This window comes from Parus major, chromosome 1, assembly GCF_001522545.3.
Source record: "Parus major isolate Abel chromosome 1, Parus_major1.1, whole genome shotgun sequence".
NCBI lineage: Eukaryota > Metazoa > Chordata > Aves > Passeriformes > Paridae > Parus > Parus major.
In genome coordinates, this window is record NC_031768.1 from 77,774,047 (window position 1) to 77,799,419 (window position 25,373).

The window sequence follows — 25,373 nt, forward strand, 5'->3', positions numbered from 1 at the left end:
AACTGCTGCCTTTTTCTTCTACGACCTTATTTTTTGCCAAAAGTTGGTTTCATGTCCCATTCTAAACATAGTGTCACCTCTAGTTCCCCATCGTCAGCTGTGGCCACGCAGGAAATTCAGACAAAGAAAAGGAAAACATACAATAACATTGCCATTAAATTACCGTTTGAATTCGGTTATAACTCCCAACGACACGGATGGTCCGAGTCCTGCCCTTTGACACAATTAAGTAGGCGGCAGCTAACAGTTCTCATATTTATTCTTAAATCTGGTAAGTGTGCATCATTGGAAGCATTACAAAAATCAGCATTTGTACTTGAGGAAGATTCAATCGGCCCGCGGGGCTCAGTCTCTCCCCACGAGGTGAGTCTCCTGGGGCCTGTCGATGCGGAAGAGCAGCTCGGCGGGCTGGAAGTAGCCCAGGTACTGCACGCTGTCCGGGCTGGTGTCCTGGTGGTAGTGCCCTCCTTCCCCGTGGTGGCTGAAACAGTGCGTGTGCTCCACACGCAGATCGAACCCCTGGCACCAGATAGAGGCCGGTCAACAACGCATGGCAACAGCATTTAAAAGTCGCAGGACAGTCTATCCTAATGGCGTATTTTCACACATCTCCAAACGTTAAGCAGTGAAAACTTGCAAGACACTTGTGAAACCAGTAAGACAAAAGAATTTAGAAACCCTGACAGGCCCAACTTTTGGTGTTAATCTGACTGAGATCTCCTTTTTAACCTTACCCCCTTCCCCTCATTATTTGGAAATTTTCCCCTTTGCATTATTTAATCCCAATGGAATCCCTACTGGAAATTAAACCTCTTTGCACTGAATTGCCACAAGCCCATGTGCTAAAGGGACTGTCTACTCCAATTTTGAGAGCCAGCTTAGATGAATTTGGGAAGAACAGTGACTAAAATAGCAACTAATATCCTAAACCATGAGATCAACATCACCAGTTTTATGTAACATTGAACGGGTGGTGTTCATAGGGACCTTCACAGATCATATATTCTAACCACCCTGTCATGGGTCAGGACATCTTCCATTCAAACAGCTTGCTCAAAGCTCCATCTAACCTGGCCTTGAACACTCCCACAGATGGGGGAGACAGATCTTCTCTGGGAAACCTGTTCCACTTCCTTTTCCCACTTAACCTAAAATTCTTTTTCCATATATTCAGTTTAAACCTGTTCTCTTTCAATTTAAAATTGTTGCCTCTTCTCTTGTCACTACATGTCCTGGTAAGAAGTTTCTCTCCATCTTTCCTAAAAGCCTCCTTTAAGTACTGGAAGGCTGCAATAAGGTCTTTCTGGAGCCTTTTCTTTTCCAGGCTGAGCAATGTCAACTTCCAGTCTCTCTTCATAGGAAGATGTACTCCAGCCCTCTGCTGATTTTCATAGCCCTCCTTGGGCCCTGCTCTAACAGGTTCGCATCTTTCTTGGGACCCCAAAGCTACATGCAGCACTCCAGGCGGGGTCTCACCAGGGAAAGAATCACCTTGCTTGACCTGGCCATGCCTGGTTTGATATAGCCCAGGACAGGATCAGTTTTCTGGGCTGCAAGGGGATACAAATGAATAGCGCTATGGCATTAGAATGCCATTGTCTACTGCTCTCTGTAGTGACACTCAAACATTTCCAAAACCACAGGCCTAGCCAAGTGCTGTTGAGCTTGCAGTGCATGCAGACAGGAGAAACCCAGAGGCATCCACCATATAAGTTGCATTGGCTCTGCCGGTGGACGCTTTGAAAGGGTGAATCAGTGGATTATGTGAAGATACACACAGTTTAGCCTTAGGCCAAAGGCTGCCACATAATGACACAATAAAATTACACCCTTTAACATATTTAAGCCTACAGTATGTCCCACTTACCTCTGGAAAAACGTTTTTGTATTACTTATGACTGCATTGTTACTTATAAAATAGTCATTTTCATCTATGGCTTTCTGGTTACTTTTAAACAAATAGTTTTCCAAATTATGAACACTAAAGGTTTTTGAAACCAGAATGGTTTTGATCCTAAATTATTTGCTGTTCAGTTTGGTGCTTGTGAAATATTCTAGGTAAATTTCCAGCATGAGACTTTGCAGACTTCGATTTACATCAGGAACAGGACACATGCTTCATGTCCTTTGACGCAGCATTAGCAGAGGGAGTTCTTATGAAAGTGTACTACATAAACACGTGGCTGAACCACCTTCCATGCTTTTGGCATTTCTCCAGTGTGGCCAGCAGTGAATGTAAACTTTACTGTTGGCTTTAGGATGCAAACACTTGCATACATGCAACTGGAACAGAACCATTAACTTAATCCACTATGAACAACCACTAGGTTTCAGAACAGATTGACCTATCCTCAATTTAAACAATTCACAGAAATGAGAAACTCCTCAATCACTGCCCCTGCTCTGGAAGAGTCGAACACAATATATATATACACACTCCTATTCTAGAACTGAAAATCACATCCAAAATTCATTAGAGGTCTCAGTCTATACTTAGAAATAAGAAAAAGAGACTCACCGGATCTCTGGAAACAATTACTGGCTGACAAATCAGTGGAGCCTTCATTTCAAAGAATTTGAGCCAGTTATTTACATCCTCATCAGTATTTAGGGGACAGGCAGAAAATTCTGGAGGCTAGAGCAAAAATTAAAGCTTTTTAAGTTAATGGAAGAACACTTGCATCAGGCTACTTTTTCTGAAGCAACTTTGCTTTTTTCCTCCCTACTATTCTGTTAATTTTCCTTCTTGACTGAAAGAAGCTCACCAGTGTCCATCACTCTGTTTCTCCCAGAAACACAAGCAACCAAAATACTGCATCTTTCATTGCACAGGTAGTGGGAGATCTATTGAAATGAGGATGGTCTTCCTCCTGGTAAATTTTAGAAGCTCTGTTATTTAAAAAAAGCTTAATACTTCTTATAAGTATCATCTGAGTTCATGTATTTCATTTCAATTCAGTTTACAATAGTTCTCCAGTTCTTTGCTGCACATAGATTTCAAAATATGATGGCATTAATGCCAACTAAAATAGAATTACTAGTTTCCTAACACTGATTTTGTAATGTCAACTCCTTACTTTAATACAGTGCTCATCCTAATAGTTTATGCATCCATTTAAAAATACAAAACAAAATGAAGCAACTGAGATGTTACACCCTGATTTATACTTCTGTTTACATGCATTGAGAACAACGTACCATAATGTGAATCTTTGCTTTCCCCTTCTGAATGATAAACGTACCACCCATCCCAACTGGCTTTTCTCCATAGTGTTTCTCTAAAGTTTGTCTCAGACAGGACACAAAGTTAAGCTCCCCGGTTCTTCCATTGGCTTTCACTTCAATGACCTGGAAGATAAAAGTCAGTTTGTCACTGCTGTCTCCTGCTGCAGTAGTCTGAGAAGGTCTATGAAAGCTGCTCTGAAATTCTCCCAAGCTGATAACCCAAGATCACTTTCTCAAAAGATAAGCCTCCATGCAAGTGCTGCTGCATTTCCATCTTTCCAGTATGTGACCAACTCTCTTTACCTTAGTTCTGTTCAATGCTAGCTTTGCCTGTAAAGGGAGCTGGGCAGCAAGAGATTTACCCATACATGAGATAGTGACTTGAGCAACTCCCTTCTGTCCACCAGCTGTCTTCCACTCTGTCAGAAAGAAACACTGGGTAACAGAGGAGACTGTTCAGTTTCCATGCAGCAGTCAGGTTTTTGACTGTTCTGCCAGCATCTTTTAGTGCTGGCTGTGTCAGGAGAAGCACTTGTGCAAAAAACTACCTAAGTGCCCACGTCTCACTTACACAAGTATATTGCACCATTACCTTAAGTCACTGCTAGTTTGCATTGGATTTAGATGAATGATTTATGATTGAAAAGTTTTAGTAAACTAATACCTATCCCTCAAAAATTCAAGTGCCTCTGTCTCCACTAATTCTTTCAATTAATCACTGGCATCAGTTCCTCATTTTTGCATGTTTCTCTTTTGGAATTACTACTTTACTATTATCATAGAACACTGCTAGGAGAAACATGAGTTTCCATTCAGTCACAAAACACTGCAAAGTCACCTTTGATCGAAGTACGTACTTTACCAGGTTGTCCCTCACTGGCATAAAGGTTGGCCAACAGTCCAAACTCACAATCAGTGTATTTACTGCTGTACTTCTCAAGTAGGCACCCTTTATCTGCAGGATTTATCTGAGCAACGTAGCTCCCATTTACAGCAGGCTTTTTTTCACTCTTGGTTTGAACAATAGGGATCAGCTTGGAAAAAGAACATATAAGAAAGAATAAGTCAATAAGAACATGTAAGAATCAGCCAAATTAACTGAACTCACATAAATGTGATTTAAGCTTTGGACCATGATCCCAAGAAAAAATCCACTTCATCACACAGCTCTGTCTCTCAGGATGAGGTCTGGACTGGTAAGAAAAATGCACTAATATTGTAATGTAATTGAAAGGTCCAGAAAACAGGTCTACTTTTTCTGAAAAATTAAACATTATGTTATATAAAGATGTGGGCGAGCAGGTGGAAGGAAGGAATCTATAGTCTGCGTGCAAGTGTTGGAATTCTATGCAATACTCTCTCAGTGTACAGTAACAACCACTATTGCAGTGGCCCAAATTTAATGCTGATATAGACTATCTCATCTGCCAATAAATCCATCAAAAGGAGACAGCAAGACCAAAGGTTTATGCTTGAAAAAACTGTGATTAACCAACGTCTTCATAGGCAATAGTTTTTGTCTCTTACCCCTCCTGCAGTTTATAATTTTCTATGTGGTATCTTTAAAATTCACAACAGTGAAACAAGGTCATCCAAGAAGGCAAAAGACCTGGAGTATTTCAAAGGCATTTACCAGTAAGTTTGCAAAGCATTTCTAAATATTGGAATTAAAACCTCTGGTCAGGTCTATGTCAATCAGTTTCAAAACCCATGTTTCTTGCATGCTTCAAGGTAATCACATGCTTCCTGAAGAATTATAAGTTAAAAATTAACCTTTGTTATCTCAGGAGTACGCACCTCAGTGGATGCCCCTCATCTCAATTCCTTCTGATGTGTTTTATGTGTTTGTGGTGTGCAAGTGTTTAAATACATTGTTGTAAATGAGGAATACCCAGCATGATCCTGCTCCATTGTTATGATACTTCCATGAATTCATTGAGAACCATCACACATACATACTGACCTCAGCATTTATTCCAAGAACTTTGGATGAAACAGCTCCAGCTCCAAGAATGAAAGCTCCAGGCAGCTCTATGTCCTTTGCAACTGTATTTAGATCATAAACCTGCAAAAGAAAAACAATACTTCCATGCCTGGAAGTGCCCAAGTCTAGCCTGGATGGGGCCCTGAGCAACCTGGCCTAGTGGGTGGCATCCCTGCTCACCACAGGAGGGGTTGAAACTAGATTATCTCTAAAGTCTCTTGCAACCCAAACCATTGTATGATTTTGGTGTGGTGCTCTGATCTGCAATTGTCATTCTGTTCCCTGTAGTCCTGGAGGCATTTAGTTCACAACACCCACCCTCGTTAAAATTCTGATAATTAGGTTGAACATGGCCTCCGAACACAACATTTAGTAGCAAGAAATTTGGTAGATGTCCATTTGTTTGCTAAAAGATAGATTCTACCTTTATGTTCCCTGCTCATTTTATTCAAAGACTAAAATACTGTTCTTAGTAGATACAACATACATCAAAATCTGTCTCATTAAACACTGAAAAGTGTCTTTCACAAGTGTAGAATCCTAGCATCTCCTAGTTCTTAGGTTTGTTTATTTCTTTTCTTTTGACAAATGTATTAAACCCCACAGCTACAGGGAAAAACTCACTTTTTCTTTCTGTGCAATAGGTATGAGGTAAGGAACACCTCCCACATCTGCTATCCTAGGCTTTCCGCAGATTCCTGGAAAAATACAGCCAATTAGCTTAGTAAAATCTTTTTTCCAATAATCTTCAATAAGCACACATTCTAGCCCACCAAAGAACTCACTCCTGAAACTTGTCAAAAACTTCTCAAAGCTTTGAGAACACTATTTCCCTAGCATGCTTAAAGTGTTGAACTATTAAGAAGTCCAAGGCTTAAAATTATTCACAGTAGGATTTAATGCTATGCAATGTGTTGTGAATAACATTCGTTAAGCACAAAAAAAATTTGCTAGAGTGGACAACACCTTCCATTTGCCAGTTCTCCAGTAATGCCCTCACCACACAGTAGGGACCTCTGCTGGAACTGCACTTGCAAAATTTTAGGAAGGCTGAAAGCTGTCTCAGGACAATTCATCCCACTTATTTGGATATGTACTTTAAGAAGGGATGAATAACCTCCTGGAGGGGTTTCTTTCCCATTGATGCCAGAGGGAACTCAGATGAGTAGCACAGATGACATGTCTGTCTTCCAGAGAGCTAGTGTCAAAGAAGATGAATCCCATTCAGAATAAAACAGGTTCACTGACATACATGAATGCCAGGAATTTAAAAATTAATGGAAGCACAACTCCTTAGGTTCAGATAGTGATTGGCATGGCTCTAAGAAATTTCTTCATCTGAAAGATAACAGCTTTATTTCAACACCTTTTCAGTACACTAAATAAAGCTTATGAAATAAGTAGGTATGAAATGATAGGTTAAGAAAAACTTCTATGTTTACAAGTGCTTAGTAATGGTTTGTCCTTCTCCATACATCAACTAGGAAGCAAATCCAGAAATAAAATGTAGTTCTCCTCTCATGTATATTCTTTACCTGAAAAATATTTTAAGCTCTCTCAACATCTTTAGAGGATCAAAACTATGCAAAACTGGAGAAGTCTTAGTGGAAGACAGGAATGTTAGGTTACCTTTAGCAGGAAAGTTGAAGGGTTCCTTAGTCAGATCAGGACAGTCTACAACAGAGACTTGAGCATCAGCAAAGTTCTCTTTAAGCCCTTTCTGCAAAACTGTAATAAAGAATAATAAAAAATCATTGACAATGGAAGAGTCTGGCGAGTTTCTAACAACAATAAACCTCTCTGTTTGGGTTTTATTTCTGCAAGATACATTACTTATGCTTATCCTAAGTAACTCCATTGATTTTAACGTCTGCAGGTATTGTTACATTACTCTGAGCTTCAGACAGGAGCAAAAGTTTGTTCAGATAATTGTTTGCCACATTAATTAAAAATTTTAAAAAATCTGTTCATTGAAAGACATTGACTGACTGCTCCAAGTAGCACTAGGAGCAGCACAATGTGAAGTAAAACAGGTAAACTTCAATCACATTCAGCAGTGGGTTTGTTTCAAAGAGCAGACAATTATGATAACAGTCAAGTATGATGCAAGAGCAAAGGAGGAAGCAAGATTTAGCTGAGGCAACAATCAGTTCTTTACATTAACCAGACAGTTTGCAATAGCTTGATTGTAATCTCAAAATGTCTCTGCTGTCTGGAAATTTCTACTGCCATGGGATACTGCCTATCCATGTTTATGCTCTTGTGGAGATTTTCTTACAAGTGCCACTATGAGTGGTGTTGGTGATAATGAACCAGACCTAAAAATTTTGTTTTGCTTCATATCAATGCTTTTTAGGCTCAGAACTTGCAAAGTCACTCAAACAACAGGGAGGATTAGATGAGTGCATTGTTTGGAAACAATTTCCAAACCATTAGTGCGGCATTGTCTTCACGTACACTGCTTCAAATAGTGCTGTTGAAAGGTCCAGGTTCTTTCATGCCTGAGGGTCTGCTTTGACAGACACCTCAAACTAAAGAACAGAACATCCAGTCTGTGATCTCAAATCAGGCGGTTCCTTATTTATGCAGAAGACTTTGCTGTGCCTGTGCCTTTGCCTCCTCCACTTAGGATTTCAACCAGACCTTACTTCTCAAGATCAGATTTACCAAGCTGTTGACCAAAAGGGTCAGTAGCTGGTACTTGGTAAATTTCTAAATACATCTCAGTACCTTCTCATAAGTGGACAAAGACATTCAAAGGGTACTCCTCAAATCATACCCAAAATCTGAACAGCAACACAATTCCCAGCTTACTGGAGATCCTCAGGACAGACAGGGACAAAAGGAAAATTCTGCTTTGTGATGAAATTTTGCTGATACTCTTTGAAGCTGTTCTACTGCAAGTACATGGTGTTCTCTGCAGAGCTTACAGGTCTACAGCAGTGCTGGCCTACTGCCCCAGTCTGACTGGGTGAGAAAAGCACTGAAAACCACCCAGGGGACTGCTGGGACCACATATTCTCTCCATACACAGAAATGTCAAACTGACACACAGTCTGGAAAGTGGCAAACTGAACCTGAGGATCAATCCAAAAGACAAAAAAATCTTAGTATATCTGCTGCAGGGGAGAGACTGCCTGAAGGAATAATGTCTTCCTGCTAGGGCAAGAAATGAAGCTCATGAGGCTGAACCTAGAAGTCCCCTCCAACCTCATCCATTCTGTTATTCCGAGCACATCTTGAAAATGCTTTAGAAAGAAGTGAAAGAAGATGTTTCCTGCAGCCCTATTCTAAGGTAATCACAAAAGGAGGAGTCAACTAGGTTCAAGCAAGAGGATCTGCCATGCTACACTGCATCTTGTCAGCTATTATTTTGAGCAGTCCTGAAAAAGAAAGAAATACTAGAGGGCAGAGGAGGACAGATGATTCTATATGTGTAAAGAAGTTTGCTGTGTAGTGGTTAAACTTTCACAACCTGCACAGAAATCTGCATCTGCAGCAGTTTTAAAGGGATTGAGATACTGTCTCTGTGATTAAATATTTTGGGGGCTTGGGGGCAGAGTCATTGTTTCCTCTAAGAAAATCATCACATATAGAGAAGCAATGCTGTTCTTTACATCTCAGTGTGCTAAAAGCAGGAATTCTGCATGTACTAGCTGTAGAGAGACTTTGGTAGAAGCTTTAAGATAAGTCTGAAGAGTACATTACAAGTTTGTATAAAGTCACATGTCACATTACTTACCCCCAGCAAGCTCTTCCAGACTTGGGACATGAAAAGCAAACCTTTCGACTTTGGCCATTTCCTAAACCGTGCTGATTTCTTCAGGTAAGAAGTTACAGTGCAGTACTCTGCAGAGTGACTGGTCTGCCAACAAAGATAATAGCTGAACAATTTAAACATGCTCCTTTCAACATGTTAATTATTTTTTAATTTCACTCAAGAATACATAGAAAAAAATAGAACTGTAGTTCTGCCATCACAGGAGAGACTGACAGTTTCAATAGTAATGTTAAATTTCTTATGCACTTTGGAAGAAGATGTGTCTGTCAGTGCTATAGCTGGCTCAGAGCATTACACATATTAGTCCTCAAGCTGACAATGGGGTGTAGGGAAAACACATCCTATGCTGAATGCAGTTCAAGGGATCAGGAGATTTGGGTGTCTTTTTTGTAAGCCTGGAGTTACAAGAAAGTTATGTAAGAAACCTGAGCTTTTCTGAGCACAACAGCTACCTCCTAAGGTCTTCCCAACCTTAATGTTTACTTTTCCAGCATTGGCTGTGGTGGACTTTCAACCCCAGCTATAACATGGTCTCCAATTGATTCTGGGCATGTGTTTCCCCTTCCAGAGAACAGGCTAGCAGCAAAATAGAAATCAACAAGCAAGTTCTGCAGTATCAGGCTCTGTATGGGTACAGAGCCTGTAACAAAAAGTTTTGAACAAGAGTTTAAGAGCCCCTCCACAAATGAGCTGTACTTCAGTCAGCCTTGCAACAGCAAAGCCAGCCAGAAGGGCAAGCTGCTAGCTCAGAGGAGAAACAACTGATTGTACACTACTAAAACTTAACTGCAGCAATCATTAACTCCTTAGGCACATACTTGCTGCACACAGCAATGAAAAATAAAATGGGTCCCATTTACCCAGATCTCAGGTGTTAAAGGAAAAACCCAAAATCCTAACTAAATTCCTAGACCTGAGTCTTTGTTAGGAAGGACTACAGTGTGAGACAGCTGCTTATGTATAGTTCTAGCTTCTGTTTTTAAAAATTCCTAACTTTTATGACTGTCATAAAATGTAACTGTCTTTACACCATCAGCCTCTTGAGTTTGCATAAAGGAAAAAAAGAATAAAACAGTGGAAAAAAAAAAAGAAATAAGGAGAGTGGGGAGATCATTGCAGTCACTTAACTTAAATCTTTGACCTCAGTGCTCAGCCACCCCAATTTACTGCTGTAGCAAGCAGTAGAGAAAGGAAGAAAGACTGCAACCTAGGTATAGTAATTCTCATCTTAGTTGGTGCTATCTATCTCCACAGCTGATTTCATCTCTTTTCTGGCGCTGGAGGAGAAAGTAGCAGGATTTGGTGCCTCTGGTAGAAGCCTAATGTCAGGTGGAGTGAATCATACCTCAAGACTTTTAGTGTGCACTAAGAAAAGGAATAATTAGCCATAGGCAGAAAGTGAGAACATGGCCTTGCCAGCATTGTTTTAGACAATCCTCACCCCCTCAAGAACCTTCTTCCAGCACTCAACATATTGGTTGTCCTGAAACAGTCTGAGAAGACAAGCTAGAACTGCTGTTGTGCAAAAGGCAGAGACAAGACTTTTACGGTATTCAAATAAGTTAGCTCCCCACAATTAAGAAAGGAGGGAAAGACTGGAAAAAATTTGATGTACCATAATAAACCCAATCTGATTGGTAGACAGTAGTTCTTACCAGGAAAGACACAAAAGGGTAGATCTATGGCCCACCACTGCAAATATTCACAGGAGAGTGAATTGTGTGGTGTGGGACAGAGAGAACCTGAGACAACAGCACACAATTAGTATCCATCACAGAGAGGTGCAGTGACACTGAATTGCTACAGAAGACTTTCAAAGAAAGAACACAAATGCTAAAGGGATGATAAAATTATTATAGATGTGGGATGGTGCAACTAGAATGGAGGCAACAAGTATGTAAAGACTTAAAAGTCTACCTTTGAAGTGAGAAGAAAACATTAGCGAGAGTAGCCAGGTGCCAGGAGAACGCAGATGAAATGTGAACCATTAGATTAATTATATGTGGGGGGTATATATTATCAAAACCTGAACTGACATTAGCTTGGAGGGTTAAACCGGAAAGGAGAGGTTATATGCAGGCTAGACATGAGTTGGGGACGGGGGTGGTGGGGGAAGAAAAATGACAGAAAAAATTGGAGATGGCAGTTGCGAGAGAGAAATTTAGCTATGACACCAAGAAGAGCAATACATCCACAGATGCAGAAGCCGTATTTTCGCCTGGGTCGCCGCGAGGAGATCCCGTACAGGGCAGAGGAATGCTGCGGGGCAGCAGAAAGCGAATGCTTGAGCGGCCGGGATTTGGGGAAGGGACGCGCAGGGTATTAACAGGCGTGCTAGGCGAGGCTGCGGTCCGTGGGGACAGAGAGCATCCCGGCAGGCAAAGGCAGCGAAGAGTACTGGCGGGAGGGAGCGCTAAAGCCGGCAGCACGCCTGGAATGGCTGCGAGGGGAAGGAAGGGGCTGTTCAGGGTGGAGCAGCCAGCTCGGAGGAGCCTAGGCAGCGCGGGGAAGAGCAAGCAGGACAGCAGGAACGGGAGCCTCTCACCAGGCGGGAAGTCGAGGGAAGCCGGGACCTGCCCGATCTCTGCCACACACCGACCGCCGCTATCGCCCGCCCGCACGTACCTGCCCTGCCGCCCGGCACTGGCGAGGCACGGCACGGCACGGCACGGCACGGCTCGGCTCGGCTCGGCACGGCACGGCCCCGCCCCGCCCCCGGGCGCGGCCGCCCTGCTGCCACTCCCAGCATAGCGCTGTACACCATCCTCCTTTCCCTCCTTCCCATCGGCCCGCGCGCCTCTCGCGAGAGCTCAGCGCTATTTAAGGTACGGGGCGGGAGGAGCCTGCCTTTTGCGTTGGGGCGGCGGCGGGTACAGGTGTGTAGGTCGGGGCTGGCGGATCCGCCGCCATCCGCGTTGCTGGGGCCCGGGACCGAGCGACCCGGGCATAGAGGGACAGTCCGGGCGGTGCGCAGTCGTGCCCCGAGGACCGGGGCGTGTGGCGGCGGTGCGTGAGGGGCCCGCGGTAGCGGTACCGGCGGGGTGCCCCCGGCCCACGGTGACTTGGCGCTTGCCCGCATTCGAAAGGCCTTCCCGTGGTGCCGGCCGCAGCGCGCTGCAGGCATCCGAGCCTGGCGATGTGGGCGAGCGGTGTGCCTGGCGCCTTTGTCAGGTTCTTCAGCAAGTTTAGATGATTGTTTTTCTTCCGTAAGGGATCTGCGTGCTGTTCAGCGCTTCAGGCCGGAGCTGCTGTAGAGGCCGCGAAGGATGCTGAGCTGCGACTTGTGAGTACTAGGCAGGGCCTGTGCGGTCCGAGTGGCATTACTGCCTTTGTCTTGGCTCTGGCGTTGGTTGGTTTTCTTTCTGGCCTTAGTGTTTGTCAGGCCTTGCGTGTATTAGTGTTATTGATGTGCCCGCATAGGCATAGTGAAACTGGTGCATGAGGGTCTTTCTTGTTGTGAGGGGCCCAAAGTGGAACACAGCATTCAAGATGAGTCTTCAGCAGTGCCGAGTACAGAGGGACGCTCGTTGCTCTGCTCCTGCTGGCCACACCATTGCTGATCCAGGCCAGGGCACCACTGGCCTTCTTGGCCACCTGGGCACACCCTGGATCTTGTTCAGCTGCTGTTGACCAACACCCCCAGGGCCTTTTCTGCTGTGACCCAAGTGCAGGACCTGGCACCTTACCTTGCTGAGCCTCATTCACCTGGCTTCAGTCCATCAATCCAGCCTGTGCAGACATTGCTGCAGAGCCTTCCTGCCCTCCAGCAGGTCACCATTCCCACCCAAACTGGTGTCATCTGCAAATTGAATGAGGGTGCACTTAATCCCCTTTTTAAAGTTGTCGGTGAAGACTTAAACTGGTCTGGCCCCAGCACTGATCCCTGGGGAACATCACTTATGACCAGTTACCAGCTGGATGTAATTCCATTCACCACTGTCAAGGCCCTCTCAGTTTCTTGTGCAATGAACAGTGCATCTATCCAAGGCATGAGCAGGTGGTTTCTCCAGGAGAATGCTGTGAGAAATGGTGTCTGAAGCGTTACTAAAGTGCAGGCAGACAATATCCACAGCCTTTGCCTCATCCACTAAGTGGGTCACCTGGTCATAGAAGATCTGGTGGGTCAGTTGGGACCTGCCTTTCCTAAATTCAGGCTGGCTGGGCCTGATCCTTTGGTTGACTTGCATGTGCCCTCAGAATGATCTGCTGCAGGTTATGTGAGGACATTGGATGAATTCTCCTATAGTGTCTTCAGATACTGAACTGGGTGTAATTCCATTTGAAATAATATTGAGTATTACGATGAGTTTTAAAAACTTACAAAAGGTACGGCTCTACAGGGCTAGTAAGTGAATTAACAAGCAGGTAAAATAACTCCAGGCTGTCACAGAGGAAAACCAGGTTCTTTTGCTGTATGTTCTAGTCCCCTTTTGTATAGATTTGGGCCACTGAGGAGCTGGATTGTGTTGTCTTGCAGATTCAAGTGAAAATTAATATTTTAATTCTGGGGCTGGTCTCTATTATGATTGATAACCAGTGAACAAATGGGTGATGGATTGTTAAGAGCAGATTTTAGGTAACTGACAGCTCACAAAAACAAGAGGGAAGATGGCATTGCTTCTCATGATGACACTGTCTTGGATTAATTTAAAGGTTTTAAATGACAGCAAGTATTTATGTATGATATGACAAGTATATGATACCATTGCCTACTTGGATGTGTGCTTTTTTTGGAGGAAAACTTACCTCTAGTAGGGAGAGGGTTAAAACATTCAGAATTAATCTCAGTAAGTCTCTGAACAATCTGTTGCACTACTGATTCTTGCCTTCCTTTGGGCAGGAGCTGAACTAAAAAGACTTTAAAAAATACCTGATCTCAATTTTGCTGTGAATATCTTTAGGTTAGTGGCTGTGACTTAAATGTTAATATAAAGAATATAACTGGTCATGAGTCATAGGAGAATCTCTGTTCAGGTTTGCTCAAGATTGTTCTTGTAAATACCCTGTGATCATGAGTGGAGTAGAGGAAAGTTTGGTACCTGATTAGTGTTAAATTTTATTTAGTTTCTTGAATTCTCATTGCTTTTTAGGGCAAACTGAAACATGACTGATACAGATGAATCCCATGCTTCTGGCTCTGATTACCCTGATGCTCAAGAACTGATCAGCCATCAGCAGAGGGAGCCATCTGAGGTGTATTCATGGCAAAGGAATACAGGAACACAGCGTTCGGAGTCAAGGCAGAAAGGGGCTGCTCTTGGGGAGTCTTCAGATCATCCTAACAGCATGTCTAAATCATCAGCAGCTTCAGCTGAGGTTTTACTAATTAGCAGTGATTCAGAAACGTGAGTTTTTATCTCTAGTTCAGAATTTTTCCTGTGGAAAAACCTGTCTAATGTATCATAAAAGTGTACCTTCTTTTGAAAGTAAATACTTTTTTCTTCTTTAGTGATGTCTCTGCTTCTTATCCTGAGTGCTCCATTGCAACTTCAAAGCAGAAAAGGAGATCTCAATCTTCAAGGCAGCAAGCTGAATCTGTTACAGGAGTACGTGGTGATGAAAGCTCCTCAGATTCTTCTCTGTCTCCCCAAAGTCCAGCGAAATCATTGGAAGGTTCCAAGCAGCAGAAGTCAAAACTCAATTTGAAGGCCATTTTTGCCTATCACTTCAGGGGAAGGAAGTTCAAAGCAGCTGCTCACCGAAAATACAAAATTCACTCAAAGAAGAAAAGGAAAAAGTATGAGAGCACACAGATGCCCACAGGGAGGCCCCCCCTGACAGCCTCACCTCAGGAACAAAAAAGGAGGCTTTTGGACAGAGGTTTTCAATTCCCTTTTGTTGAAGAACATTATGGGAAGAAACATATTCCCTTAAAGATGGTTCTTGGCTATGAGGTAAGTCCTCTGTTTTGTAGGATAAATATTTTCTTAGTCTAAAAGTTGAATTGAAATGGACTACGTTGTGCTTCTGCTAGAATAAAACAAAGAAACAGGTTTTAGTTGCGTTTAACAGGTCACTTGATGTAGGTTTAATAACTTTAAAAGCAAACACAACAAGAATATATATGAGTATTGATAGAATGTTACAATTCAGTTCTTAATGTGAATCTTGTGAATCATAAAATCTTACTGAGATTTTTTTTTCTACAGCAAGCAGCTGCAAGGGGATTTTTCAAGTATATTGAAGTGCTTAAATATGAGGAGCATCTTAAAAAAGCTTTAAAAGCCCTTCAGGCCAGTGACGACTTAGAAAAAGAGTGTGTGGTGTTACGGAAACACAAATACTTAGATGACGAAGGCCCCATTTCCCCTATTCAGGAGACAGAGTAAGTTTATCTTGACTTTTGTGCTTAACTAACATAAATGTGTATGTGTATCAAGTTCAGTTGTTCTGTCCTTTTAACCTATGAAAGCATTTTTTATTCTGGAAACAAAGCACTCTACCACTTGGGATTCCGTATTTGTAGATGTGACTTAAAAGTTCTCACAGAAGGAAGTATTTTTAATTTGATCTGAAGAGTAATAATTGTTGGTAGAAATTGAAATGAAGTATTTCCTGAAATGCACTCTTCTAATGTTATCCCAAATAAAGTACAGTGTTCTGAAATAAAGACTAAAGGATAGTTTTTAATATCTTTTTGCATTATTTAAAACCAAAGTGCCATCTTTGGTCTTTAGGGTCAAGAAATTAGCTTAGTGCAACAAAAATACTGGTAAATCAGCAGGAATTCTTGCTGTTGTAAATAACTTTCAGCAAGCCTAAAAGGCAGTATAAAAGTACAATGCTGTTATTCAGTTACTGCTCACTTAAGGGCTTGCAGCTTTTACACATTTTAAGGTACTATAAAAGTACACAGTTTGATCTAATTTTTTTTTTCCAGGGATGATGAGGACAACTTGAATTCTGATACTCAGGAACAACTTGATGCCAGAATAGTGGTAAGTAAGCACTCTTGACCTTCAGAAACACTCTAGCCTTTCTGTTCCAAAGTTAAAGAATTGGTAGGTAATGTCTTTGGTATTTAGTTCTTGAGCTTAGATCCAGAGTTAACAGTGACCTCAGTGAATCCTGATCTGTTAATGCAGAAGGTTGATAGTCCACACTCTCTTTAATGTAATGCTGAAATGTATAGGAATTCTGCAGTTCTCTGTGGAGTTCTTTAAAACTGCAAATTTACTACTAAAATCCAAAGTATTTTGAAACTAGACTTGTGACTACTTCTGTCTTCCATTTTCTTAGGAGAACAGCTCTTTCATTCTAAGTAGCACAATTCCCAGTAAAAAAAAGTCAAAGCCAGGAGGAAAACGTGCAAAACCACCTGAAGTGATTGAAATAGTGGATGAAGAAGATGGTGCTGAAGACAACTCGGTGCCTCTGCAAGGCTCACCTCGGTGAAAAGCAGATGGAACAAATGAGGTGGCAGTGGTTGTTCTTCAGATACCTCTTTCATGAACCTTTTTGGTTTAAAACATTGGTCTGGAGTCAGTTTTGAGCTCTCCACACAGCTGCCTAGGCACGTTTGGCTTACTGTGAGTATATTGAGCTGTGTCTGAGACAGTTACAGAAACAGAATAACTTGTCCTCCTGCTAAGCTTTTAAATGTCTTCTGTGCTATTCTTGATCAATACACCTGGTTCAGTGGCTGATGATCTTGGTGAAATCCTGGCTTCTGCAACTTGACTTCTCTTAACCAATGGATCATAGAATTTACATAATGAAAAATGGGAAGACAGGTTCTAAATATTTTAACAGCACAGGATAGAAAAGTATATATATAGAAGAGCATGCAAACATCTGTATGCTCAAGTTAAAAGGGCAGTTTAGGTGCCTTTCTTTAGCAGATTTTTTTTTGGGTGATACTTGAGAGATCTGTTTTTCTGCCTTAAAGGTGCATGTTTGAAATACTTTAAAAGTTGAAGGGTTGAAGACAGAACTGAAGCTTAATGCAAGTCAAGTGCCAATAAAAATGGAGAAGTAGTTGGTCAACTTTGACAAAAGCCTGTTGCAAAATGTGGTTAATGCATTTGAACAATAATAAAATCCAATTTTGTATTATTGAGGTTGTTCATTCCGTGTGGAATAACTTCTCAGAAAACTAATTCTCTGCCCTTAATCTAACACAATAAGCTGATGTAAGTATAATCAGTAGCAGTATAGTGAATCTTGGGTTAAAAATTACTTTTTCCCCCTTGCCCTCTTCTGTCCAGAATGGCTTCTGATGTGAATATGTCTTAGCAGAAGCTAAAATCTCTTTATGGACAGTACTTACCATGCATTGCCCAATTGCAAATGCCTCTCTCAAAGGTTTTTAAGTCAGTATGAAACATGGCTAGTGTTTAGAAGTGGTCTGGATATCACTGAATCTTACTGTGCAGCAGTTTTGATGGCTGAACTAATAAATGTTTAAAATGTTCATTTGTGTCAGCGAAATTTAAAAACTAGTCAACTCAAGGCCTCATTCAGCTACCCTTAACCAAATTGCTGTCAGCAGCTAGCTGACAGCTGTTCAGCATGTAATCTGTGCTGAACGAGTGTGTAGTTAGAAAAAGGCTTTGTCTTTGTGCTGGTTAATTTTCCTTCAAATGCAGCTGACAGTCTGAGGAGATTTGCAGTAGGTGCTCAATATTGAGAGTAAGTCAAGCTGTGTTATTTACATGCTTGAATTAGGGTCCCAAACCTTAGTAAAGGAAGTTGCCCAAATGCAGCTTGATAGCTCTAGGACTGCAAAAATTACTTCAGCATTTGAAGGTCACAACTAAAACCTGTCCAGAATTAATGGCTAAATGTAATTCTTCCAGGTGTGTCCCTGAGAAATACTCAATGGCTTGAAACATCTGGGATCTAAGGGTTCTTTCTTGGTAGGGCATAGTGAGTGGCACGTGGAGTCCTGCTCATTCTGCAGTTCATGTGATGAATTTGGGTGTTCAGCTGCTGGGTGACTCAGATACAAATTAAATTTCAACTCTGATTAGAACTGGATAAATATACATGAATATTAAGCTTATTACATCTGTTAAATTGATTGTTGAAATCTAGCTTTGGGAGTCTTCAGTTATTTTTGTCTGTATATGACAGTTCTTAGCACTTTGCTTTTCTTTCTCTTCTAGTTTATGTTGCTTTTGGAAGATGAAATACTTGGTTTTCTTGCTGCACAAGGTAAGCTGTTACTTGAGTTTCAGTTTTGTTTTCTTCAGATAGCTTTTTTTTGTGTTATTTCACAAAAGATTTTTATAAAGCAAGTGCTCCATAGTTAAAGTACATTACAGTGCTCCCCAGCTGAGCAGCCTGTGTATGTGAAGCTTCCAAGATATGAGTTCAGTGCTGCATACCTTTCATCAGTCCGACCAAATTTAGAGCCTGTAGCCTCTCTTTCAACAAAAGCTTGAGTTCTTGAATACTTCAAAGTGGAGTTTTTGTTAAAAATGAAAGTTTTACCTGATACTGAATACTGCAGGGCAACATTATCTGATTTGGTTTAGGCAACACTGTTTGGAATTTTCTCTGCTGAAGATTTAGGGATACTTTCCCCTCAGTATCTTCGTGGTGCCTGACCCACCCTTTCTGTGCTAGGGTGTATTATAAAGCTGCAGCTTCTGGTGGCTTCCCTGTGGTAAAATTCTATCTTAATTCTTTTCTCTTTGCAAGAACAGGAGGGACAGCAGAGAGCAGCTGGTAGTCTTGCATGTATGTGGCTGTGAAAGCTTCTTACAAGTTTGCATGGCTTGGGACAGTGTAGGAAATAGCATGGAAGAAAGCACCTTGTAAGGATACAGCATAGGAAAACCCCTTTGACACTGAGCTGAGGGTGGGTGAGGAGGGAAACCTTACAAGATGGGAACAGAGATCTCACTTGGCTGCTACTGTAGGTAGAGAACTGCACACGCACATTGGGTTGTTCTGAGGAGGAGGGTATGTGAGATTCTGAACTCCTCACCACAATTACCTGGGTTCAAGCTACCTGTCTCTAGAACTGGAAGCAGGGGTAACTGTCAGTTTCCTCTACTGCTAACAGTAAGTATATGGTCAATTGGGAAGTGGCTTCAAATTCTGCTTCAAAAGTAGTAAAAAAATAAACGTGCTCAGTCTGTTCCAGCACTTGATCAGGTATTGTCTTTCGCTGTAGGCAAAAACCTGGAACCTAGTGCTTAGAAAAAACCCTTCTTTTGCAACTCACAGCTGATTAATGTATTAGTTGTGTTACTTATATGAAGGGACAATATTTGCATAGCCTCAAATAGCATTCATTCATTCAAATACTGATCAATCTGGTCTAAATTTTCAGAAGTGTAGTTTGGTTGTATCTTTGCAGATGAGCACACAGTGCAGCAGCAGTTGTAACTTTTTGGGGATCTCTTGAATTCTTAGGGCTGTTTGCTGACCTTCTCATTCAGGAATCCGTTACTTGGGTGGAGATCTGTGCAACATGGTGTAGCAAAAGAGGTGAGCTTTGTGTTACTTCTGAGCTTCAGCATAAGACTGTTGGATTTCTTCAGTGTAGTGCTGTTCCCACAGCAAGTATCAGACTAATTTGTGCACTGTATGGTATCTGCACCCAGCAGTGTCTTCCTGATGTGGTGTTCAAAAAACAGTGCTACAGTACTTCAACAGCTGGCATCGTTGGTTTTCATGCAGATGTGCTGGTTAAACTTGGTATTTCTGTTGAAACAAATAGATTCTGTGTTTCTTAGTGGGAAACTTTTCAAATACAATATCAAAGAACTGCTAAACTTTTAACGGGATAAAAGTATAGTTAAACTAGTGACATTGTTCCAAAATATTTTTTCCTAAAGGGGCATTCCTGTGATGTGTGGAACAGATTGGAAAACCTCTACACAAGTGTAAGTATTGAGGAAACGGATGTTTTTTTTCCTACGTGGAGGTAGTTGTATGAAGATAAAAGCTGAAGTCTTCTTAGCTGCCTTTTGACAAAAAAAAGTACTCTGTTTTGAAACACAAATCCAGGTTCCAGATGACCACTAGAGACAGGTTTATTTCCAAATTACCTGTCTAGGCTTAAAACCCAGGCTGTTCTAAAGACATTGGGGAGTTTTTATGCCTCGTTCTTCAGCAGCTAGACACAACCTGCTGTGTGTCTGAATTGGAAAACGTGGCTAGAAGAGTAACAGGTTCTGCTTTCCTCGCTGTACACTTAATTGCAGTGGTGACAATGAGACCTGTAACAAGTTCACTTACTGGGACAATTCTGCAAATGTACTTAAAAATGCAGCTGCTATGAAATATAACTATAAACTTGAGTTGATGTGCTTCAGTTCTGCATCCTGTGTACTAAAAGAAGTAGAATTAGCAGGTAGAGGAAAAATACTTGCAGTGCTGAATTCTTGCAGATTATTAAAAAGGATATTTTTAAGGTGTCCTAAAATGGTCTCTTCCATGCCTTCTTTGTGAGAACTTCCTTAGTTTTACCTTTTAGTGGCACAGTGCTCCAGTTTTTTCAACTGCAGATAGATCTTGTTGGTAGCTCTGTGGTAAACTGAGCTGTGGTTTGATTGCAGATAAAATGCTTTGTGTTATCAGTATTCAGCCAGTGTAACTGGACTGCTGGCTGGCTTCATACTGAGATAAAAGCACCCAAGTCTTGATCTGCTAAAATACTGAGGAAACTTGAAAGTATTACTTAGATACAACAATTTACTTTATTTTAGGAAGTGCACCTGAAGTCCAGTCTGAACCAGCATCTTGGTAAGTTTGTGACTTTTTTTTACCTTTGTCTGTTTCAGTTAAGCCACGTGTCTTTAACTTGGTGAGCTGCTTATACTGCTGCTCCTTTCTTACTGAGAAAATCCAGTGTTTCAGAAAACATGAGAGCTTATCTTGCTCAGACTTGAGAATGCTGTGAGAAAATTGTTGTGATGATTGGCAAAATGTTCAACTGCTCTGAAGAGAGAGTGAGTGAGAAGAGCCTTTCTGAACAGATCTAATGAGTACTGTTGTAGGTTCTGCTGATTTGTATGCACATACATGCTGATTTGTAATATTACTTGTTTTTTTCTGGTGGCAGGTCCTTAGAGAAAGTGAAGAAAGAAATGCAGGATGCCATTTCACAGAAGTCTGAAGCTGATTTGAGGGTTAGTGTGACATATTTCCTGAACGAGGTGCTCTGGTTGTCAGTAGGCCAGAAGCCTCTCAGACCAAGCTTACTAATTTGTGAAAGTTTCAGGGACTGTTGTCAACATTACACTACTGTATCTTACTGGTTCATTCATTCTATTATGGGAAGAATTTATTCTAACTGAAATTTGCCCAAAGAATGTTCATATCGATTTCTCAGGTAAAAATGAGGTGAGCAGGTTAACTGCTTAAACTGATAGTTTTGCACTGACCAGAAAGTTACACTTAGTAGGAAATTTATAGTGAGGATTCTGCAGAGTTCTGTAGTTAATTCCCTTTAACATTTACTTCTTGGGTATGTTAACTTGTAATTAAAAACTTGATGATATGAAGGAGGTGCTAGTGTATCTTTACCATCTTTCTTCAAAATGTCTTGAAAAACATAAAATGACACTGGAATCCACCAAATTTCTTTCCAGTCTGCTTGTTTTTTATCTCTTGTGGTAATTAATAGTATCAGAAGTGTTGAGGTCTATCCCGATGGGATCTTTTCTGTAGGTTCATGTCGTTGGAAACGCCTCACAGAATAAACTTGTGGTTTGGCTTTACCCACTTAACTACCTGTTAGCTCTGTGGGCTAAAACTGCAAGACAAATCTTAGAGTAGATTCCAAGGAATGTGGGGATGGCCAGTGTTCTCCTTTTAGGTGTTCTGGAACATGCTTGGGATACAAAACAAAAAGTCATTCATGTGGAAAAGCTTGGCTGGAATCAAGTCAGTGTTCTGAGACTTGGGTGCAACTGACCTTCTGAATTACATAGGCTGAATTTAGTCTTTGGCCCAGGCTTTTGTGTAGGCACCTGACTTGTAACACAATGTTTGCTGCTTGTTTTCTAAATGGCTTCAGTCTGTTCCTCCTTTAATCATGCAGGAGTGATTATTATTTCTTGTTTCAGTGGCTATAAGAAGAGACAGCACTTTGATGTCTGCTGTAAAGTAACTTCATGAACTTTGCATTTTTGCAAAGTTCATTTTTGTTTTGTATCAAGAGGTGCTCTACAGTTAAATACTGAGCAGCAATATTTGGGTTATTTATTCAAGTATGGGGTTTAAAGAGTTAATTTCTGAGCAGCTCAGCCAGTTTACCGCTATACTGTTGAAATCCCTGGATTCTGTTCTGTAGAACAAAGAGTTTAAAGTAAAAGAAGCAAAGCACTCTGGAAAAAGTATAAATATTCACATAGAAGAATTCCATGCTGTTCATGTTAGTCTGTTTTCCCTTTCAGCTGCATGGCAGTTTGGTGAAGAGTACCTTTTAGTCCCTGACACCCTGTGGTGCATGCACGAAGCTCATGTAAAATTCAGCTGTTGTGGTTGTGGGGTGGTGTGTAGCTGTTGCAGTGTTACAGTACCTGCACCCAGCAGCTTTCTCCTGGTGGGATGGTCAAAAAGCAGTGCTACACCAGCGCAGCATTTGGTGTCCTTGGTTTTCATTCTGCTGTTTGCTAAACCTGGTATTTTTGCTAAAACAGTCTAATCTCTTCAGAGACTTCAGTGTACTTACTTTCTATTTTCATGTAACAAATGAAAATAGACATTTTCATTTGTCTTCATTTTGATTATCCATGTGACAACTGGCTCTACTGGCCTCTGGAACTCAGCAAGTGCATGCAATTCTTTCTAACCAGGTGTCTGATGATACAGAACAGAGTAAACTGCCCCGAGTTAAAAAAATGGAAGCAATCTGTTTGACAGGTAAGCACTCAGTTACTAGTTCCATACTATTTCACAGCTGGTATATTAGCTTTGTATGACTGTAAACATGGGGAACTATTAAACTGTTGTAGAACTAAGTGTAGAAATGATGTAGTGCCAGAGATTGCTGGGTAGAGATCACTGCAGGTGTTGGCAGTATCTGAGTAGATCACTCATCTGTGAGTCATTCCTTTGTGTGTGTATACATATTTTAAATTGCTGTCACAGTTGTGCAGCCATCTGTAGTACTGGTGTCTTAATTAGACTGCTGTTGGTTGTGAGGAATTCATCAGAACTTGGAGCTTGCCATATTTCAGGCTTGTTCACAGCTTGGCTTATGTATCAGCAGGATGGATTCACTAGAAAAGATGGGCAGCTGGGTTATTGAGTGAAGTCCCCTAAGAGCAGTGAGAGGAGTATGGTCATTACCAAGGCTGCTGGGATGTTACTGTTTCTGGTGAGCTGTGGACATGACCATAAAGCAAATCCACCAGACTCTCCTGTGTCGCCACACATTTGTGTGGTACCAAGTCTGCTGGGAATAAAGCTTTCAACATAAGTCTAGGACACAATATTCCCTTCTGCTGGTAAGAGCAAGTTCCTGCTGAGGTGTAGGGATGTATCCTTGGCCACCTTAAACAGAAGCTATAGGGGAACAAAAGTTTGAGTTGGGAGATTTATAGACTGGATTCTGAAGCTCCTGCTGAGAGGGTGGCTCTTGGAACAGAAGCAAAAGAGGGAGACAAAGGCTGTACCAAAGGCTGTTCCATGCAATTTACACCCAAGGTGCACTAATCAAACCTGTACTAACCAAACCTGACTCCAACTCCTAGGGTCTGCTGCCAAGTTGCTGTGTGTCAGAGGGGGATGAGAAACACCACGTGGGAGCTACAAAAGTAAGTGTGAAGGCAAGAGGACTTACAAAAAAGGCTGATACTGTAAAGAAATTGAAGGTCACTTCAAAGAGGGTTTGCATGGCTGAAAAACCAGCAGCTCTTAACGCGGTGACCGCATATTGAAATCCTCTGTGCAGGATGCCGTGGACACTCATGTGTGCTATGGTCTATATGTGAGGAGATAACACCTCTAGTAGTTAGGCCTCCTGGGCTGGAAATGGGCCTTATCCTGCTGCCTTTGGGGTTTTTTGATGCTGTTGTAGAGGAGAGAGTACTCAGTTCCACTCTGAAGCAAGAATTTGAAGCATGTGACATTATGGAAAGGTTTGTTAGTTACGGTTTGAGCAGGCTTGCAGCCCACGTTGCTGCTTGTGTGTCCAGAGAAGGGCAGTGGAGCTGGGGAAGGGTCTGGAGCACAAGTCTGAAGAGGAGCAGCTGAGGGAGCTGGGAGCTGGGGAAAAAAGAAGGCACAGGGGGAACCTTCTGTCTGCTTTGTACACCCACCTGACAGGAGTTTGGGGTGGGGGTTGGTCTGCCAATTAACAAGCAATAGGATGAGAGGAGATGACCTCAAGTGGTGCTAGGAGATGTTTAGATGGGATATTAGAAAACTTGCTTTTATCTGGATTGAAAGTGCTAATAGCTATTTTTCCTCCCTTAGATCCTGGTGATGTTGCTGCAAGCCTGGTGCAAAGAACTGCACAGCTGTTCCAGATGAAGAAAGAACCTTCTCTAGAGTGTTCATTGTAGTTTTTTTTGAATTAAACATTCATTTTAATAGTAGTGCATGTTGTGATTTGTCCTCCTGGAAGCTGTGGTGAAGGTGCCTGTTCAGTGTTGTAGAAGCCCCAGCTAAACTGAGAGTAGAGAGGTGACTGAAGTGGCTTTATCAGGTCTTTTCCCTCACTTCCCCATCACTGAACTCACCTGTACCAAAGCCCTCCTTATTCTGTACAGAATATCACAGCATTTAAATAAAACTGGGGGCTCTGTACTGCAGCCTGGAGTTACTTCCTGTTTCTGCACTGAAAAGACAACAAAGGGTTGAGGAAATTATGGCAGCTGATCAATCAACTGAGTTGCTGGTAACAGAACGCAGTGTTGGTCTCCTTCCTTGATACTCTGAGAGAAGAACAAAAATATTTATGTGTATGAGCCTCAGCAGCCCTTGCACAATTGCCATGGTGAAGCTGAGACTCTCCATGCTCTTCTGCTAATCCCAGAATTACAAACAGCCTCCACTTGACTCTCTGGAGTTTGACAAGCTGGTTGTGGCTTATGGTGCACTGCTGCAGTACATGCAACTGCACCTGACTGACAGAAAGGGGTGAAAAGAAGTGGAGTTAATTCACAAGAAATCTGCTTTCTAAGAGTTCCCTTGGAGCAGATTTAGAGGCTGCAAAAATGAGCACAGGACTGGAGGACCTGTGAAGAGGCTCAGAGTTGGGGTTTGGCCTGGAGCAGAGAAGGCTCCAGGGAAATCGTTATAGAGCTTTAAGCATTGCAGGGGGATTGGGCCGGAGGACCTTTAAAGATCTCCCCACCCCCCAACTATGCCATGATTTGCTGTGGTGCATTTAACCAGAATGAGCATTAATGAAAAGCCCTCGGTAGTGCACCTGTTAATAATTAGGTTTACAGCAAAAGTCAAGTTTTGAATTTG

At 41.8% G+C, this 25,373-nt stretch overlaps 2 protein-coding genes and 7 non-coding genes across 18 annotated transcripts; 8 read left to right on the forward strand and 1 right to left on the reverse strand.

Annotated features, from left to right (window-relative positions):
* Positions 1 to 241: 241 nt before the first annotated feature.
* Positions 242 to 11,679, reverse strand: C1H11orf54 (chromosome 1 C11orf54 homolog). Of its 4 annotated transcripts, XM_015621819.3 has the most exons (10): positions 11,536 to 11,679; positions 10,646 to 10,732; positions 8,952 to 9,074; positions 6,839 to 6,937; positions 5,834 to 5,907; positions 5,189 to 5,290; positions 4,083 to 4,259; positions 3,199 to 3,348; positions 2,519 to 2,635; positions 242 to 519 (listed from the first exon to the last, which is right to left on the reverse strand). In XM_015621819.3, the coding sequence occupies exons 3-10, from the start codon at positions 9,007 to 9,009 to the stop codon at positions 346 to 348; spliced, it is 951 nt and encodes a 316-aa protein (XP_015477305.1). In that variant the 5' UTR covers positions 9,010 to 9,074; positions 10,646 to 10,732; positions 11,536 to 11,679; the 3' UTR covers positions 242 to 345. The 4 variants fall into 4 exon arrangements, with proteins under 4 accessions (XP_015477305.1, XP_015477295.1, XP_015477316.1 ...); XM_015621809.3 differs by lacking the exon at positions 10,646 to 10,732; XM_015621830.1 differs by lacking the exon at positions 10,646 to 10,732 and having other exon boundaries at positions 11,616 to 11,678.
* Positions 11,680 to 11,821: 142 nt separating this feature from the next.
* On the forward strand, positions 11,822 to 24,493 carry TAF1D (TATA-box binding protein associated factor, RNA polymerase I subunit D). 7 transcript variants are annotated; one of them, XM_033516137.1, is made up of 15 exons: positions 11,822 to 11,866; positions 12,202 to 12,273; positions 14,081 to 14,335; positions 14,440 to 14,884; positions 15,140 to 15,315; positions 15,871 to 15,928; positions 16,230 to 16,519; positions 18,098 to 18,146; positions 18,857 to 19,430; positions 19,781 to 19,828; positions 20,654 to 20,690; positions 21,010 to 21,076; positions 22,748 to 22,814; positions 23,648 to 23,710; positions 24,372 to 24,493. In XM_033516137.1, the coding sequence occupies exons 3-7, from the start codon at positions 14,094 to 14,096 to the stop codon at positions 16,383 to 16,385; spliced, it is 1,077 nt and encodes a 358-aa protein (XP_033372028.1). In that variant the 5' UTR covers positions 11,822 to 11,866; positions 12,202 to 12,273; positions 14,081 to 14,093; the 3' UTR covers positions 16,386 to 16,519; positions 18,098 to 18,146; positions 18,857 to 19,430; positions 19,781 to 19,828; positions 20,654 to 20,690; positions 21,010 to 21,076; positions 22,748 to 22,814; positions 23,648 to 23,710; positions 24,372 to 24,493. The 7 variants fall into 7 exon arrangements, with proteins under 7 accessions (XP_033372028.1, XP_033372030.1, XP_033372036.1 ...); XM_033516139.1 differs by lacking the exon at positions 11,822 to 11,866 and having other exon boundaries at positions 11,886 to 12,273; positions 18,857 to 19,001; positions 19,300 to 19,430; XM_033516145.1 differs by lacking the exon at positions 11,822 to 11,866 and having other exon boundaries at positions 11,886 to 12,273; positions 18,857 to 19,001; positions 19,356 to 19,430.
* On the forward strand, positions 17,892 to 17,963 carry LOC117245362. Its single transcript, XR_004499996.1, has one exon. It is a non-coding gene; the product is annotated as a small nucleolar RNA SNORD5 (small nucleolar RNA).
* Positions 19,082 to 19,208, forward strand: LOC117245358. The gene has a single exon (XR_004499991.1). It is a non-coding gene; the product is annotated as a small nucleolar RNA SNORA40 (small nucleolar RNA).
* Positions 19,522 to 19,660, forward strand: LOC117245349. Its single transcript, XR_004499979.1, has one exon. It is a non-coding gene; the product is annotated as a small nucleolar RNA SNORA8 (small nucleolar RNA).
* LOC117245351 lies at positions 20,044 to 20,175 on the forward strand. Its single transcript, XR_004499984.1, has one exon. It is a non-coding gene; the product is annotated as a small nucleolar RNA SNORA1 (small nucleolar RNA).
* LOC117245348 lies at positions 20,851 to 20,925 on the forward strand. The gene has a single exon (XR_004499977.1). It is a non-coding gene; the product is annotated as a small nucleolar RNA Z40 (small nucleolar RNA).
* LOC117245355 lies at positions 21,584 to 21,715 on the forward strand. Its single transcript, XR_004499988.1, has one exon. It is a non-coding gene; the product is annotated as a small nucleolar RNA SNORA18 (small nucleolar RNA).
* On the forward strand, positions 22,456 to 22,593 carry LOC117245350. The gene has a single exon (XR_004499982.1). It is a non-coding gene; the product is annotated as a small nucleolar RNA SNORA8 (small nucleolar RNA).
* Positions 24,494 to 25,373: the final 880 nt, after the last annotated feature.